A 13,123-nucleotide genomic window follows, 5' to 3' on the forward strand; every position below is an offset into this window, starting at 1 on the left:
CGCCCCCTCCCCGGTTCCCGCTCCCGGTGTTGCCGCCGCTGCCCAGCGTCCCGCAGCCGGTGCCGGTGCCCGTTATCCGCTGCTCGCTTGGCGGTGCCGGTAGCCGCTTCCCAGAGCCCCATCCCCGGTCCCGGACTCCAGGTCCCGCTGTTGTCGCCGGTGCCGGTGCCCGGCGGGCAGAGCCCCGTGCCCCACAGCCGGTGCCGGTGCCCGTTATCCGCTCCCGGTGCCGGTCCCCGGTGCCGGTTCCCAGTTCTCGTCCCCGCTCCCGCTCCCCAGGCCCCGGTGTCGTCGCCGGTGCCGGTCCCCGGTGCCGCTCTGACATCAGCACCGGGCGGGGCGGGGCGGGGCGGCTCCAACCGGGGAAGAAAAGCATCTCCCGGTGCCGATCCCGGTGCCGGTACCCGGTACCCGGTGCCGCTGCCCCAGCGGGCGGGGTGGGGCGGGGGGGCTCGGCCACCACCGGGGCTCTCGGGGACCGGCGGCCTCCGCGGCCGCCATGAACCGAACCGGGCATTGAGCTCCCCCCGCCCCCCGCCCGGTACCGGGAACCTCCCCGAGGCCACCGGGGCGGTACCGGCGGGGCGGGCGCTCGCTGCATCCACCGGGATTTTGGGGAGCAGCACCCGGGAAACGGCCGGGACGCACCGGGAGCGCCGGGAGCGCCGCCCCCCGGGCAGAGCTGCCCCCGCCCCGCCGCGCCCCGTCCCCGGAGCCGAGCCGAGCCCCGGGGCCGCCTCGTCCTTTGTGTGCGCCGGGGCACCGGGCACCGCCGGGAGCACCGGGAGCCGAGGCCGGGCGGTGATAGCGGGGAGCGGGAGCGGCCCCGGGGCCCGGGGACCCCCCGGCGGCCCCATGAAGGAACCCGACGCCATCAAACTCTTCGTGGGGCAGATCCCGCGGCACCTGGAGGAGAAGGACCTGAAACCGATTTTTGAGCAATTCGGGAAAATCTACGAGCTCACCGTCATCAAGGACAAGTACACCGGGATGCACAAAGGTACCGGAACCGGTAACCGGCAACCGGCGATGGGCAAAGGGAACGGCCCCGGGCAACGGGAACGGGCGGCGGGAATGGGGCAGGGGCAGCGGGCACGGCCCCGGGTAGCGGGGGTGGGTGCGGGGCACGGGCACGGGGGTGTGGGGGCAGCCCCGGGATTCGGCCGCCGGTACCGGGAATGGCCCCCCGGTACCGGGATTAGCCCCGGGATATGGCCCCCGGTACCGGGAGCAGCCCCAAATACCGGGATTAGCCCCGGGATGTGGCCCCCGGTACCAGGATTAGCCCCGGGATGTGGCCCCCGTTACTGGGAATGGCTCCCGGTACCGGCAGCAACCTCAGGATGTGGCCCCCGGTACCGGGAACAGCCCCAAATACCGGGATCAGCCCCAGGATGTGGCCCCCGTTACTGAGAATGGCTCCCGGTGCCAGGATCAGCCTCAGGATGTGGCCCCCGGTACTGGGAACGGCCCCAGAAACCAGGATCAGCCCCGGGATTTGGCCTCAGATACCGGGATCAGCCCCGGGACATGGCCCCGGTACTGGGAGCGGCCTTGTGGAACAGCCCCCGGTACTGGGAACAGCCCCCAGTACTGGGAACAGCCCCCAGCACCGGGAATAGCCCCGGGATCCAGCCCCGGTACCGGGAGCAGCCCCGTGCCACGGCCTCCAGCACCAGGAACAGCTCCCGGTACCGGGAACAGCTCCCAGCACCGAGGATGGCCCTGTGACACAGCCCCGGTACCGAGAACAGCCCCGGGATGGGGTCCCCGGGACTGGCAATGGCCACCAGCACCGGGAACAGCTCCCGGTACCGGGAATGGCCCCAGGATACGGCCCCGGTACCGGGAACAGCCACTGTCAGCAGGAGTAGCCCCGGGATGTGGCCTGGGGTACCGGGAACAGCCCTGGGTACAACCGAGGACACCGGGAACAGCCCCCGGTACCGGGAACAGCCCCACAAACAGCCCCAGGTACAACCGAGGGCACCGGTACCAGGAACAGCTCCCGGTAACCGGAACAGCCCCAGCCTGGGGAACCATTCCAGATTCAACCTCCGGTACTGGGAACAGCCCCACAAATGGTACCAGGTACAACCGAGGGCACCGGGAACAGCCCCTGGTACCGGGAACAGCCCTGGGTACAACCGAGGGCACCGGGAACAGCCCCTGGTACCGGGAACAGCCCTGGGTACAACCGAGGGCACCGGGAACAGGCCCCGGTACCAGGAACAGCCCTGGGTACAACCGAGGGCACCGGGAACAGCCCCAGGTACCAGGAACAGCCCTGGGTACAACCGAGGGCACCGGGAACAGGCCCCGGTACCAGGAACAGCCCCACAGATGGCACCAGGTACAACTGAGGGCACAGGGAACAGCCCCAGGAACAGCCCCAGTACAGCCGCAGGCCTTGAGCAACACCCACAGCTCAGCCTACAGCTGCAGGCCCCGGGTACAGCCGAGGGCACCGGGAACAGCCCTGGGTACAGCCGAGGGCACTGGGAACAGCCCCAGGTACAGCCGAGGGCACCGGGAACAGCCCCGGGTACAGCCGAGGGCACCAGGAACAGCCCCAGCCCCCAGCCCTGCCGGGGTACCCCGTGTCACAGTGTTGTACCCCAGGTGCTGGGGCCGGGGGTGGCTGTGAGGTGTTGGTGTCAGCTGTGGGGTGTTGTACCCGGCTGTTGTTGTCGGGCTGTTGTTGTCGGGCTGTTCTTGGGCTGGGTTTTTTGGGTTTTGTGCTGGTTTTTAGGCTGTTCTTGGGCTGTTGTTCTTGGGCTGTTGCTGTTGTTGCTGGGGTGTTGTTGTTAGGTGCCGTTTGGGTGGTGTTGGTTGGGTGTTGGTTTTTGGGTGTTGCTGGGGTGTTGTGCCCAGGTGTTGTTGTTGGGCTGTTGTTGTTGGGCTGTTGTTGTTGGGCTGTTGTTGTTGAGCTGTTGTGCCAGGTGGTGCAGCGGTTCCAGGCACTGCCGGGTGTTGTTTCGGGTGTTGGGTGTCACGTGGGTGCCCCCCCGGGTGACACCCGGCCCTGGGGGTGTCGGGGTGTTGTGTCAGGCGTTGTTTTGGGGTGCCAGGCGGGTGTTGGGTGTCACATCGTCACCCCATGGGTCCCTGTGAGGGTGACACCAGCTCTGGGTGTCCCTGGGGGTGTCTGAGTGTCATTTTGGGGTGTCCGGGTGTCATTTTGGGGTCTCTGGGTGTTGTTTCCTGGTGTCCGGGTGTTGTTTCGGGGTGCTGGGTCTGTTTTTGGGGTGTCACATGGTCACTGTGTGTCCCTGGGGGTGTCACAGCCGGAGGTGACAGTGACAGGGCCCTGCTGCCCCCACCGGGGGTGTCCCCAACACCCGGGGGGGTCCCTGAGCCCCCCCAAACCCCGGCACCGACTGTGCCCCGATGGGCACCGGAACTGGGGGGGTCTCCAGGGCTCCTGGGGGGCCTCGGGGTCTCTGTGGGACCCCCAGGGGTCTTGGGGGGGTCACTGGGCCAAAATGTGGGGTCTGGGGGCTTGGGGGGGGTCTCTGGGGGTTCTTTGGGGTCTGTCGGGGTTATTTGGGGTCTGTGGGGCTCTGGGTGTTCTGAGGGGGGGTCCCGCTACTTTTGGGGCTCTCTGGCCACTCCAGACCCTCTGTGTCACCTCCGTCTGGGGGTGAGGACACCTCGGGGGTCCCCCCTCAAGCCCCCCGACCCTTTTTTTTCCCCTCCTTCCCCCCAGGATGCGCCTTCCTGACCTACTGCGCCCGCGAGTCGGCCCTGAAGGCCCAGAGCGCCCTGCACGAGCAGAAAACCCTGCCGGGGGTGAGTGGGGGGCGTGGGGACCCCCCTCGAGGCACCCCCAAATCCCCCCGTGAGCCCCCAACCCGGGACAGCCCAAAATCCCCCATAAACCCCCTAAAAATAACAGTGAAACGCCAAAAATCAGAGTGAAACCCCAAAAATCACAGCGAAACCACCCAAAAATCAGAGTGAAACCCCAAAAATCACAGCGAAACCACCCAAAAATCACCCAGAAACCAACCAAAAAAATCACCCTTAAATCCCCCAAAATCACCCCTAAAAATCACAGTGAAACGCCAAAAATCACAGTGAAACTCCAAAAATCACACTGAAACGACGCAAAAATCAATTATAAGCCCCCCTAAAAATCACCCTGAAATCCCCCAAAATCACCCCTAAAAATTGCCCTGAAACCCCCCCCAAATGGCCCTGAAATCCCCCAAAAATCACCCTGAAATCCCCCAAAAATCACCCTGAAATCCCCCAAAAATCAGCCCTAAATCCGCCCAAAAATCACCACAAAACCCCTTAAAAACCCCTTAAAAATCCCCCCAAAATCACCCCCCACCCCCCCTTTTTCAGGACCACCCCGGTCCCCACTGCGGGGGGGGGGATTTTTGGGGGGGGCGGGGGCGCCCCCGAGCATCTGTGGGGTGTTTAATTAGCGCCGCTAATGAGGGCCCGGCGCTAATGAAGCGCGGCCGGGCGGGCACGGAGACAACAAAGCCCAAGATTTGGGGTGGGGGGGGGGGGTCCGAAAGTCCCGGTGCCCCCCACCCTTAATTCAATTTTGGGGGGGTTCCCACCTCCCATTCCCTCCCCCCAGGCTGATTTTGGGGGGGTTCGAGGCTTCCTGGGGGATGAGGGGAGGGGGGGGGGGGGCACTTTGGGGGTCCCCAGGGTGGGGAGGGGGCTCGGGGCGCGCCCCCCCCCCGCGGGCTCCGCGCGTGTCCCGCCAGGCCCGGGGGGATTTGGCTTGGCCGGGATAATCCCGGGATTTGGGGCCGTAAATCCGGGCTTGGGGGGGGGGGGATATTGGGGGGGGGGTGGATTGGGGGTTTTTTTTTGGGGGGGGGGGGATTAGGGCCGGCCCCGCCCCAGCAGCTGCCCCCGCGCAGCGCTGGGAATTTGGGGAGGGGGCGCCACCTTCAGCGCCCCCCCCGAGCTCCGCTGAGCACAGGAGGTGGGGGGGGGGTCCCGGTGTGGTTTTGGGGGGGGTCGGAGGCTTTGTTCGCCCCCCCCCCCCCCTCCCTGCACGGCCGGGGTTGATCCAGCGCTGGGGGGGGGGGGGGATTAGGGGGGGATTAACGCCCCCCGCCCCCAGCCCGGAGGGGGGGGGGGCATTTCCACATTTCCAGCGCCATCTGGGGCTCATGGCGGGGGGGGGGGCTCGGGGGGCGGGGGGGGGGCACCTTCGCTTTCGGCGGCGAAAGGAACGCGCGGGGTCAGCCGGGGATGGACCCGCCCCCCCCCCCCAACCCCCACCTCCCGCAGCCCAAATTCCCCCAAAATCCCCCCGAGATGGGGCACGGCCGCCCCTCCCCCACACCCCGAGAGGGTTTTTTTGGGGGGGGGGAGGGGGAGGGGCGGGGTCACACCAGGCCTGGGAGGGTCCCGTCCCCCCCCCCCCCCCCCATCCCCAATCCCCAAATCTCCATCCCTGCCCCCCCCCCATCCCCATCCCGTCATTGTTTATCGCGAGCGCTGATGACGTCAGCGGCGTTGCCAGGCAACGGCGATGGGTAAATTGGGGATGAGTGGGCGGTTGCCATGGAGCGGAGCCGGCCGTTGCCATGGCAACCGCGCATCTGCGCCCTCCCCCCCCTCCCCCCCCCGCCCCGTTCCTCTGGGGGGTTCCGGGGTGTGGGGGGGGGAGGGGCGGGGGTGGGTCCATTCCCCCCCCCCCCAATTAACGCAGGGGGGGGAGGGGCGCTCATTAACGCGGCCCCCCGGGCCCCCCCTCCTCCCCCCCCCCACGGCAGCGGCTCCCGTTGCCAGGTAACGGGATGCAGGCCCGGCGTTGCCATGGTGACCGGAGCATCTTTGGGGGGCGGGATGGGGGGGTTTGGGACCCTCTGAGGGGGGTGGGGGAGGTGCTGGATGGCCTGGGGGGGTCTGGGGGGGTCTCTGTGTGTCCCCAACCCCCCCTGTGTCCCCTCCCCCCAGATGAACCGGCCCATCCAGGTGAAGCCGGCGGACAGTGAGAGCCGAGGAGGTACCGCCCTCAAAACACCCCAAAATCCCCCAAAAATCACCATCAAATCACCCCACAATCCCCCCCCAAATCACCTCCAAATCACCCCAAAATCCCCCCCCAAGTCAACCCAAAATCCCCCCAAAATTCCCCCCCAAATCCCCTCCCAAATCACCCCCAAATCCCCCTAAAATCCCCCAGAATCTTCCCCCAAATCCCCCCCAAACTCACCCACACCACCCTGTCCCCAAACCCCGGGGTCCCCACATTACCCCAAGGCCACCCCCCAGTGTGAGACCCCCAGGGCCACCCCACATCTGTCCCTGTCCCCATCTGGGGTGTCCCTCCGTGTCCCCACTCCCAGGAGCTGTCACCCTCTGCCCATTCCCAATGTCCCCACCCCATCCTTCCTGGAGTGTCACACCCCTCTGCGTGGCACTGTCCCCATGCCAGTGTCCCAGTGCCAGTTGTGATGTCCCCGTGCCAGTGTCGTGGTGCCACCCGTGGTGTCCCTGTGCCCATGTCCTCATGCTGGTGTCCCAATGCCATCTGTGGTGTCCCTGTGCCCGTGTCCCTATGCCCATGTCCCCATGACGATGTCCCCCTGCCCATGTCCCAATGCCACCTGCAATGTCCCAATGCTACCCACAGTGTCCCTGTGCCCTTGTCCCCGTGCCCATGTCCCCATGGCCATATCCCCATGCCTGTGTCCTAATGCCACCTGTGGCATCCTGATGCCACCCATGGTGTCCCTGTGCCCATGTCCCCATGGCCATATCCCCCTGCTCATGTCCCAGTGCCACCTGTGGTGTCCCCATGCCCCTGTCCCCCTGCCCATGTCCCGATGCCACCCGCGGTGTCCCCGTGCCCGTGTCCCCATGCCCACGTCCCAGTGCCACCTGCGCTGTCCCAATGTCACCGGCGGTGTCCCGCAGAGGACCGGAAGCTCTTTGTGGGGATGCTGAGCAAGCAGCAGGCGGACGAGGACGTGCGCAAGATGTTCGAGCCCTTCGGCACCATCGACGAGTGCACGGTGCTGCGCGGCCCCGACGGCACCAGCAAAGGTGGGGGGACCCGGGGGGGACACCCCGGGGCGGGCGGGGTCCCTCGGGGGTCCTGGGGGGTCCCTCGGGGGTCACCGGAGTGGGCACAGGGAGATCTGTGGGGCAGGGATGGGGTTTAGGGGGAGCACGGCAGGGATGGGGTTAATGGGGTTTGGGGGGTCCATGGGGTGATGGGGGTGTAGGGGTGGGGTGGGACCCCCAGAGCTCTCTGGAGCTGCCATGGGGCTGATGTCCCCAGTGTCCCTGATGTCCCTGATGTCCCCAATGTCCCCAATGTCCCCAATGTCCCCAATGTTCCCGATGTCCCCAATGTCCCCAAAGTCCCCAATGTTCCCGATGTCCCCAATGTCCCCAATGTCCCTGATGTTCCCGATGTTCCCAATGTCCCCGATGTCCCCAATGTCCCCAATGTCCCCAGGCTGCGCCTTCGTCAAGTTCCAGAGCCACGCGGAGGCCCAGGCCGCCATCGCCGCCCTGCACGGGAGCCGCACGCTGCCGGTGAGGGACCGTCCTCAGCGCTGTCACCTGCAGTGTCACCTTTGTCACTGTCCCCTTCATCGTCCCATCACTGTCCTCATCATCATCCCCTGCGCTGTCACCTTCAGCATCCTCATTCATCGTCCCCTTTGTCATCCCCTTCATCATCCTCATCATCGTCCCCTTCATTGTACTCTTCATTGTCCCCTTCGTTGTCCTCATCATCATCCCCTTCATCATCTTAATCATCATCCTCTCCATTGTCGCTGTCATCACTCTCACCATCATCCCCTTCATTGTCCTCATCATCATCCCCTTCATGGTCCCCTTCATCATCCTCATCATGGTTGTCATCCCCATTGTCACCTTCATCACCTCCATCATCCTCATCATCGTCTCCCTCATCGTGTCCTTTGTCATCCCTTCATCATCCTCCTCATCATCCTCATTACTGTCCCCACCATCCTCTTCATCGCCCCATCATCACCCTCGATACTGACCTCACCGCCATCCCTCTCTCCGTCTCCTTCATCACCCCTCTAAATGTCCCCTCATCATCCTCATCCGTTATCACCAAACCACCATCCCCGTCATCATCCCATCATCATCCTCACCATCATCCCCACTGTTTTCCTCTTCATCACCTCTTCCATCATTCATCCCCCTCATTGTCTCCACCATTGTCCCCACCATCATCCTCCTCATGCCCTCCTTCCTTGCCATCTCCACCACCATCCCACCATCATCCTCACCCCATTATAACCCAACCATCATCCCCATCATCATCCCCACCGCCGTCCCTGTCATCGTCCCTATCATCATCCTCTTCATCACCTTCATCATCCCCACCATTGTCTTCGTCATCTCCACAATCAACCCATCACCCCCACCGTCACCTTCCTCATCCTCATCACTGTTCCCACCATCCTCTCCTTCATCAACTCCTTCATCATTCCCTCCATCTTCTCCACCATCATCCCATCACCATCCTCACCAATGTCTGCATCATCATCCCATTGTCATCCTCACCACTGTCCCCATCATCAACCCCATCCTAATCCTCTTCATCACCTCCACCATCATCCTCACCCCACTACAACCCAACCATCACCCCCATCACCGCTCCCACCACTGCCCCACTCCCTGTGACCCCAACTGACCACAAGTGACCGTGAGTGACCGTGAGTGACCACGAGTGACCGTGAGTGACCACGAGCGACCGCCGTGTCCCCGCAGGGCGCCTCGTCCAGCCTGGTGGTGAAGTTTGCGGACACGGAGAAGGAGCGGGGGCTGCGGCGCATGCAGCAGGTGGCCAGCCAGCTGGGCATGTTCAGCCCCATCGCCCTCCAGTTCGGCGCCTACAGCGCCTACACGCAGGCGGTACGGGGCACTGGGGACACTGGGGACACTGGGAGGGACTGGGGACATTGGGGACACTGGAGACACTGGGATGGACTGGGGACATTGGGGACACTGGGGGGACTGGGGAGATGCTGGTCCTGGGGGTGACATCCATGGGCAGATGCTGGTCCTAGATGGGACACTAGGGTGACATCCATGGGGACATGCTGGTCCTGGGGTGACATCCATGGAGACATGCTGGTCCTGCATGGAACATGGGGGGTGACATCCATGGGGACGTGCTGGTCCCGCATGGGACACTGGGGTGACATCCATGGGGACATGCTGGTCCCACGTCCCAGGGTGTTGGTGGCACTGGGGTGACATCCATGGAGACATACTGGTCCTAGATGGGACACCGGGGTGATATCCGTGGGGAGATGCGGGTCCCATGTCCCGGGGTGTTGGTGGCACTGGGGTGACATCCATGGGGAGATGCTGGTCCTGCATGGGACACCGGGGTGACATCCATGGGGACGTGCTGGTCCCACGTCCTGGGGTGTTGTTGACACTGGGGTGACATCCATGGGGAGACGCCGGTCCCACATCCCGGGGCGGTGGTGTGGTGGCACCAGGGTGGGCCCCGGGGCGGTGGTGGCCGCGCGGTGCCAGGCGTGTCCCCACAGCTGATGCAGCAGCAGGCGGCCCTGGTGGCCGCGCACTCGGCCTACCTCAGCCCCATGGCCACCATGGCCGTCCAGATGCAGCACATGGGCACGGTCAACCCCAACGGGCTCATCGCCACCCCCCTGCCACCCTCCTCAGGTAACGGGGACGGGGGACAGGGACAGCGGGGAGGGGATGGGGGACACGGGGATGGGGGTGCTGGTGGGGGGGGGCAGCAGGGATGGGGACAATGGGGAGGGACACCAGGGATGGGGACACCAGGGATGGGACATGGGGTATGGGGGGACACCATGGATGGGATGGGGACACCAGGGGTGGGATGGGGACACCATGGATGGGATGGGGACACCATGGGTGGGATGGGGACATGAGGGATGGGACATGGGACATGGGGGGACACCAGGGATGGGACATGGGATATGGGGGGACACTATGGATGGAATGGGGACACCAGGGGTGGGATGGGGACACTAGAGGTAGGATGGGGACACCAAGGATGGAACATGGGATAAATGGGGACACCACGGATGGGATGGGGATGCTCAACCACCACTGAACCAGTGGGGGGTCCCCCACCCTCTGGGGTCACGGTTCTGGTGTCTCCGGCATGTCCCGGAGCTGTCCCGGAGCTGTCCCGGGGCTGTCCCGGTGCTGTCCCGGAGCTGTCCCGGAGCTGTCCCGGGGCTGTCCCGGAGCTGTCCCGGGGCTGTCCCGGGGCTGTCCCGGAGCTGTCCCGGAGCTGTCCCGGGGCTGTCCCGGGGCTGTCCCGGTGCTGTCCCGGAGCTGTCCCGGAGCTGTCCCGCGGCTGTCCCGGAGCTGTCCTGGGGCTGTCCCGGGGCTGTCCCGGGGCTGACCCGGCGGTGACCGCGCTGTCCCCAGGAACCAGCACCCCCCCGGCCATGGCGGCCACCCCCGTCCCGGCCATCGCGGCCCCGCTGAGCGTCAACGGCTACAGCCCCGTGCCCGCGCAGCCCGCGGGACCCCCCGCCCCCGACGCCGTCTACGCCGGGGGGGTCCCCCCCTTCCCAGGTGCCCCCCGACCCCTCCCCAGCCCCCCGAGCCCCGCCGGGCCCCCCCCTAACCCCCCCTGTGCCCCCAGCCCAGAGCCCCGCGGCCCCCGGGGACCCCCTGCAGCAGGCGTACGCTGGCATGCAGCACTACACTGGTGCGTACTGGGGCGACTGGGAGGGACTGGGGGGCACTGGGGGGCACTGGGAGGGCACTGAGGGGCACTGAGGGGCACTGGGAGGGGGTTGTGTGGTACTGGGGGGCACTGAGGGGGCACTGGGCGGGCACTGGGCGGGCACTGGGAAGGACTGGAGGGTCGTTGTGTGGCATTGGGGACACTGGGAGGGGGTTGTGTGCCACTGAGAGGGCACTGGGGGAGCTGAGAAGGGTAATGGGGGAGCTCCTGATGGGACTGGGAGGAACTGGGAGGGCCTGGGGGGAACTGGGAGGGCAGTGGGAGGAACTGGGGGTGTGCTGTGGGGTACTGGGGGGCACTGGGAGGGTGTTGAGTGGCGCTGGGCGGGCACTGGGGTGGCACTGGTGTCACTGGTGGCTTTGGGAGGGTGTTTTATGGCACTGGGGTGGCCCTGGGGGCACCGATGTCCCCGGTGACGCCGTGCCCCCCGTGCCCCCCGTGCCCCCAGCCGCGTACCCGGCCGCCTACGGGCTGGTGAGCCCGGCCTTCGCCCCCCCGGGACCCCTGCTCGCCCCCCCGCCCCCCCCGCAGCAGCAGCAGCGTGAAGGTGAGACCCCCCCGGGACCCCCCAAAACCCCCCGGGACCCCTGAAATGTCCTGGGACCCCCTTGGTACACCTGAGACCCCCCCACTGGACCCCCCAAAACTCCCCGGGACTCCCCAGTACACCTGAGACAACCCCCCCAAAACCTCCCAGGACCCTCAAAATGCCCTGAGACCCCCCAAAACTGAGACTTGGGACCCCAAATCAGAGCCGTGAACCCAAAGCAGGAGCCAGGTTTGGGTTGAGAGCCCCGGTTTTGGGGTTCCGTGTCTGGTTTGGGTTGAGAGCCCTGGTTTTGGGGTCCCATGTCGGGTATGGGTTGAGAGCCCAGGTTTTGGGGGTCCCATGTCAGGTTTGGGTTGGCAGCCCCGGTTTTGGGGTGCTGTGTCCATTTTGGGTTCAGAGCTCCGATTTTGGGGTCCTGTGTTTTGTTTGGGTTGAGACCCCCAGTTTTGGGGTCCCGTGTCTGGTTTAGGTTGAGAGCTCTGGTTTTGGGGCAGTGGCAGTTTTGGGGTCCATGTCAGGTTTAAGTTGGTTTTGGGGTGCCATGTCTGGTTTGGATTGAGAGCCCCGGTTTTGGGTCCCATGGTGGGTTTGGGTTGGCATCCCCAGTTTTGGGGTCCTGCGTCAGTCTTGGGTTGAGACCCCCAGTTTTGGGGTCCTGTATCAGTTTTGAGTTGGCAGCCCTGGCTTGGGGTCTGTGTGAGTTTTGGGTTGAGAGCCCTGGTTTTGGGGTCCCGTGTCAGGTTTAGGTTGAGAGCCCTGGTTTTGGGGTCAGTGGCAGTTTTGGGTTGGCAGCCCCGTTTTTGGGATCCTGTGTCTGGTTTGGGTTGGCAGCCCCGGTTGTGGGGTCCATGTCAGTTATGGGTGAAGACTCCCAGTTTTGGGGTCCGTGTCTGATTTGGGTTGGCAGCCCCGGTTTTGGGGTCTGTGTCAGTTTTGGGTTGGCATCCCCGGTTTTGGGGTCCCATGCTGGGTTTGGTTTGAGAGTCCCGGTTTTGGGGTCCCATGTCTGGTTTGGGTTGGCAGCCCCAGTTGTGGGGTCTGTGTTGGGTTTGGGTTGGCATCCTTGGTTTTGGGGTCTGTGTTGGGTTTGGGTTGGCATCCCCGGTTTTGGGGTCCCATGTCTGGTTTGGGTTGGCAGCCCCAGTTGTGGGGTCTGTGTTGGGTTTGGGTTGGCATCCCTGGTTTTGGGGTCTGTGTTGGGTTAGGGTTGGCAGCCCCGGTTTTGGGGCGCTGTGTCGATTTTGGGTTGGCAGCCCCAGTTTTGGGGTCCCATGTCTGGTTTGGGTTGGCAGCCCCGGTTGTGGGGTCCGGTCGGTTTTGGGGACGCAGTCCCAGGTGTGACCCCGCTCCCTCCGCAGGCCCCGAGGGCTGTAACATCTTCATCTACCACCTGCCCCAGGAGTTCGCCGACACCGAGATCCTGCAGATGTTCCTCCCCTTCGGCAACGTCATCTCCGCCAAGGTCTTCGTGGACAGGGCCACCAACCAGAGCAAGTGCTTCGGTAGGGACATGGGACAATGGGGACACTGGGGATAATGGGGATAATGGGGACACTGGGGACATTGGGGATAATGGGGGCATTGGAGACATTGGGGACAATGGGGACATTGGGGATAATGGGGATAATGGGGACAATGGGGACATTGGGGATAATGGGGGCATTGGAGACATTGGGGACAATGGGGAGATTGGGGCTGTTTGGGACAATGGGGACATTGGGACATTGAGATATGGGATAGGCAATGTGGGATATGGGGGCACTGGGGACATTGGGGACATGGGGACATCATCGGGGACATGGGAACATCAGGGACATCGGGGACAATGGGGACAT

At 64.8% G+C, this 13,123-nt stretch overlaps 1 protein-coding gene across 1 annotated transcript in view; it reads left to right on the forward strand.

The window, feature by feature from the left end:
• Positions 1-13,123, forward strand: part of CELF3 (CUGBP Elav-like family member 3) — a 17,363-nt gene continuing 4,240 nt past the window's right edge. The window contains exons 1-11 of the mRNA XM_036397821.2: positions 1-1,000; positions 3,710-3,792; positions 5,938-5,986; positions 6,901-7,029; positions 7,448-7,527; positions 8,743-8,886; positions 9,534-9,672; positions 10,414-10,563; positions 10,634-10,699; positions 11,187-11,285; positions 12,647-12,790. Of these exons, the coding sequence (XP_036253714.1) occupies positions 856-1,000; positions 3,710-3,792; positions 5,938-5,986; positions 6,901-7,029; positions 7,448-7,527; positions 8,743-8,886; positions 9,534-9,672; positions 10,414-10,563; positions 10,634-10,699; positions 11,187-11,285; positions 12,647-12,790 (1,228 nt within the window). The 5' untranslated portion in view covers positions 1-855. The remainder of the gene's footprint in view (positions 1,001-3,709; positions 3,793-5,937; positions 5,987-6,900; positions 7,030-7,447; positions 7,528-8,742; positions 8,887-9,533; positions 9,673-10,413; positions 10,564-10,633; positions 10,700-11,186; positions 11,286-12,646; positions 12,791-13,123) is intronic.

The sequence above is a fragment of the Molothrus ater genome, chromosome 29 (assembly GCF_012460135.2).
Source record: "Molothrus ater isolate BHLD 08-10-18 breed brown headed cowbird chromosome 29, BPBGC_Mater_1.1, whole genome shotgun sequence".
Taxonomy (NCBI): domain Eukaryota; kingdom Metazoa; phylum Chordata; class Aves; order Passeriformes; family Icteridae; genus Molothrus; species Molothrus ater.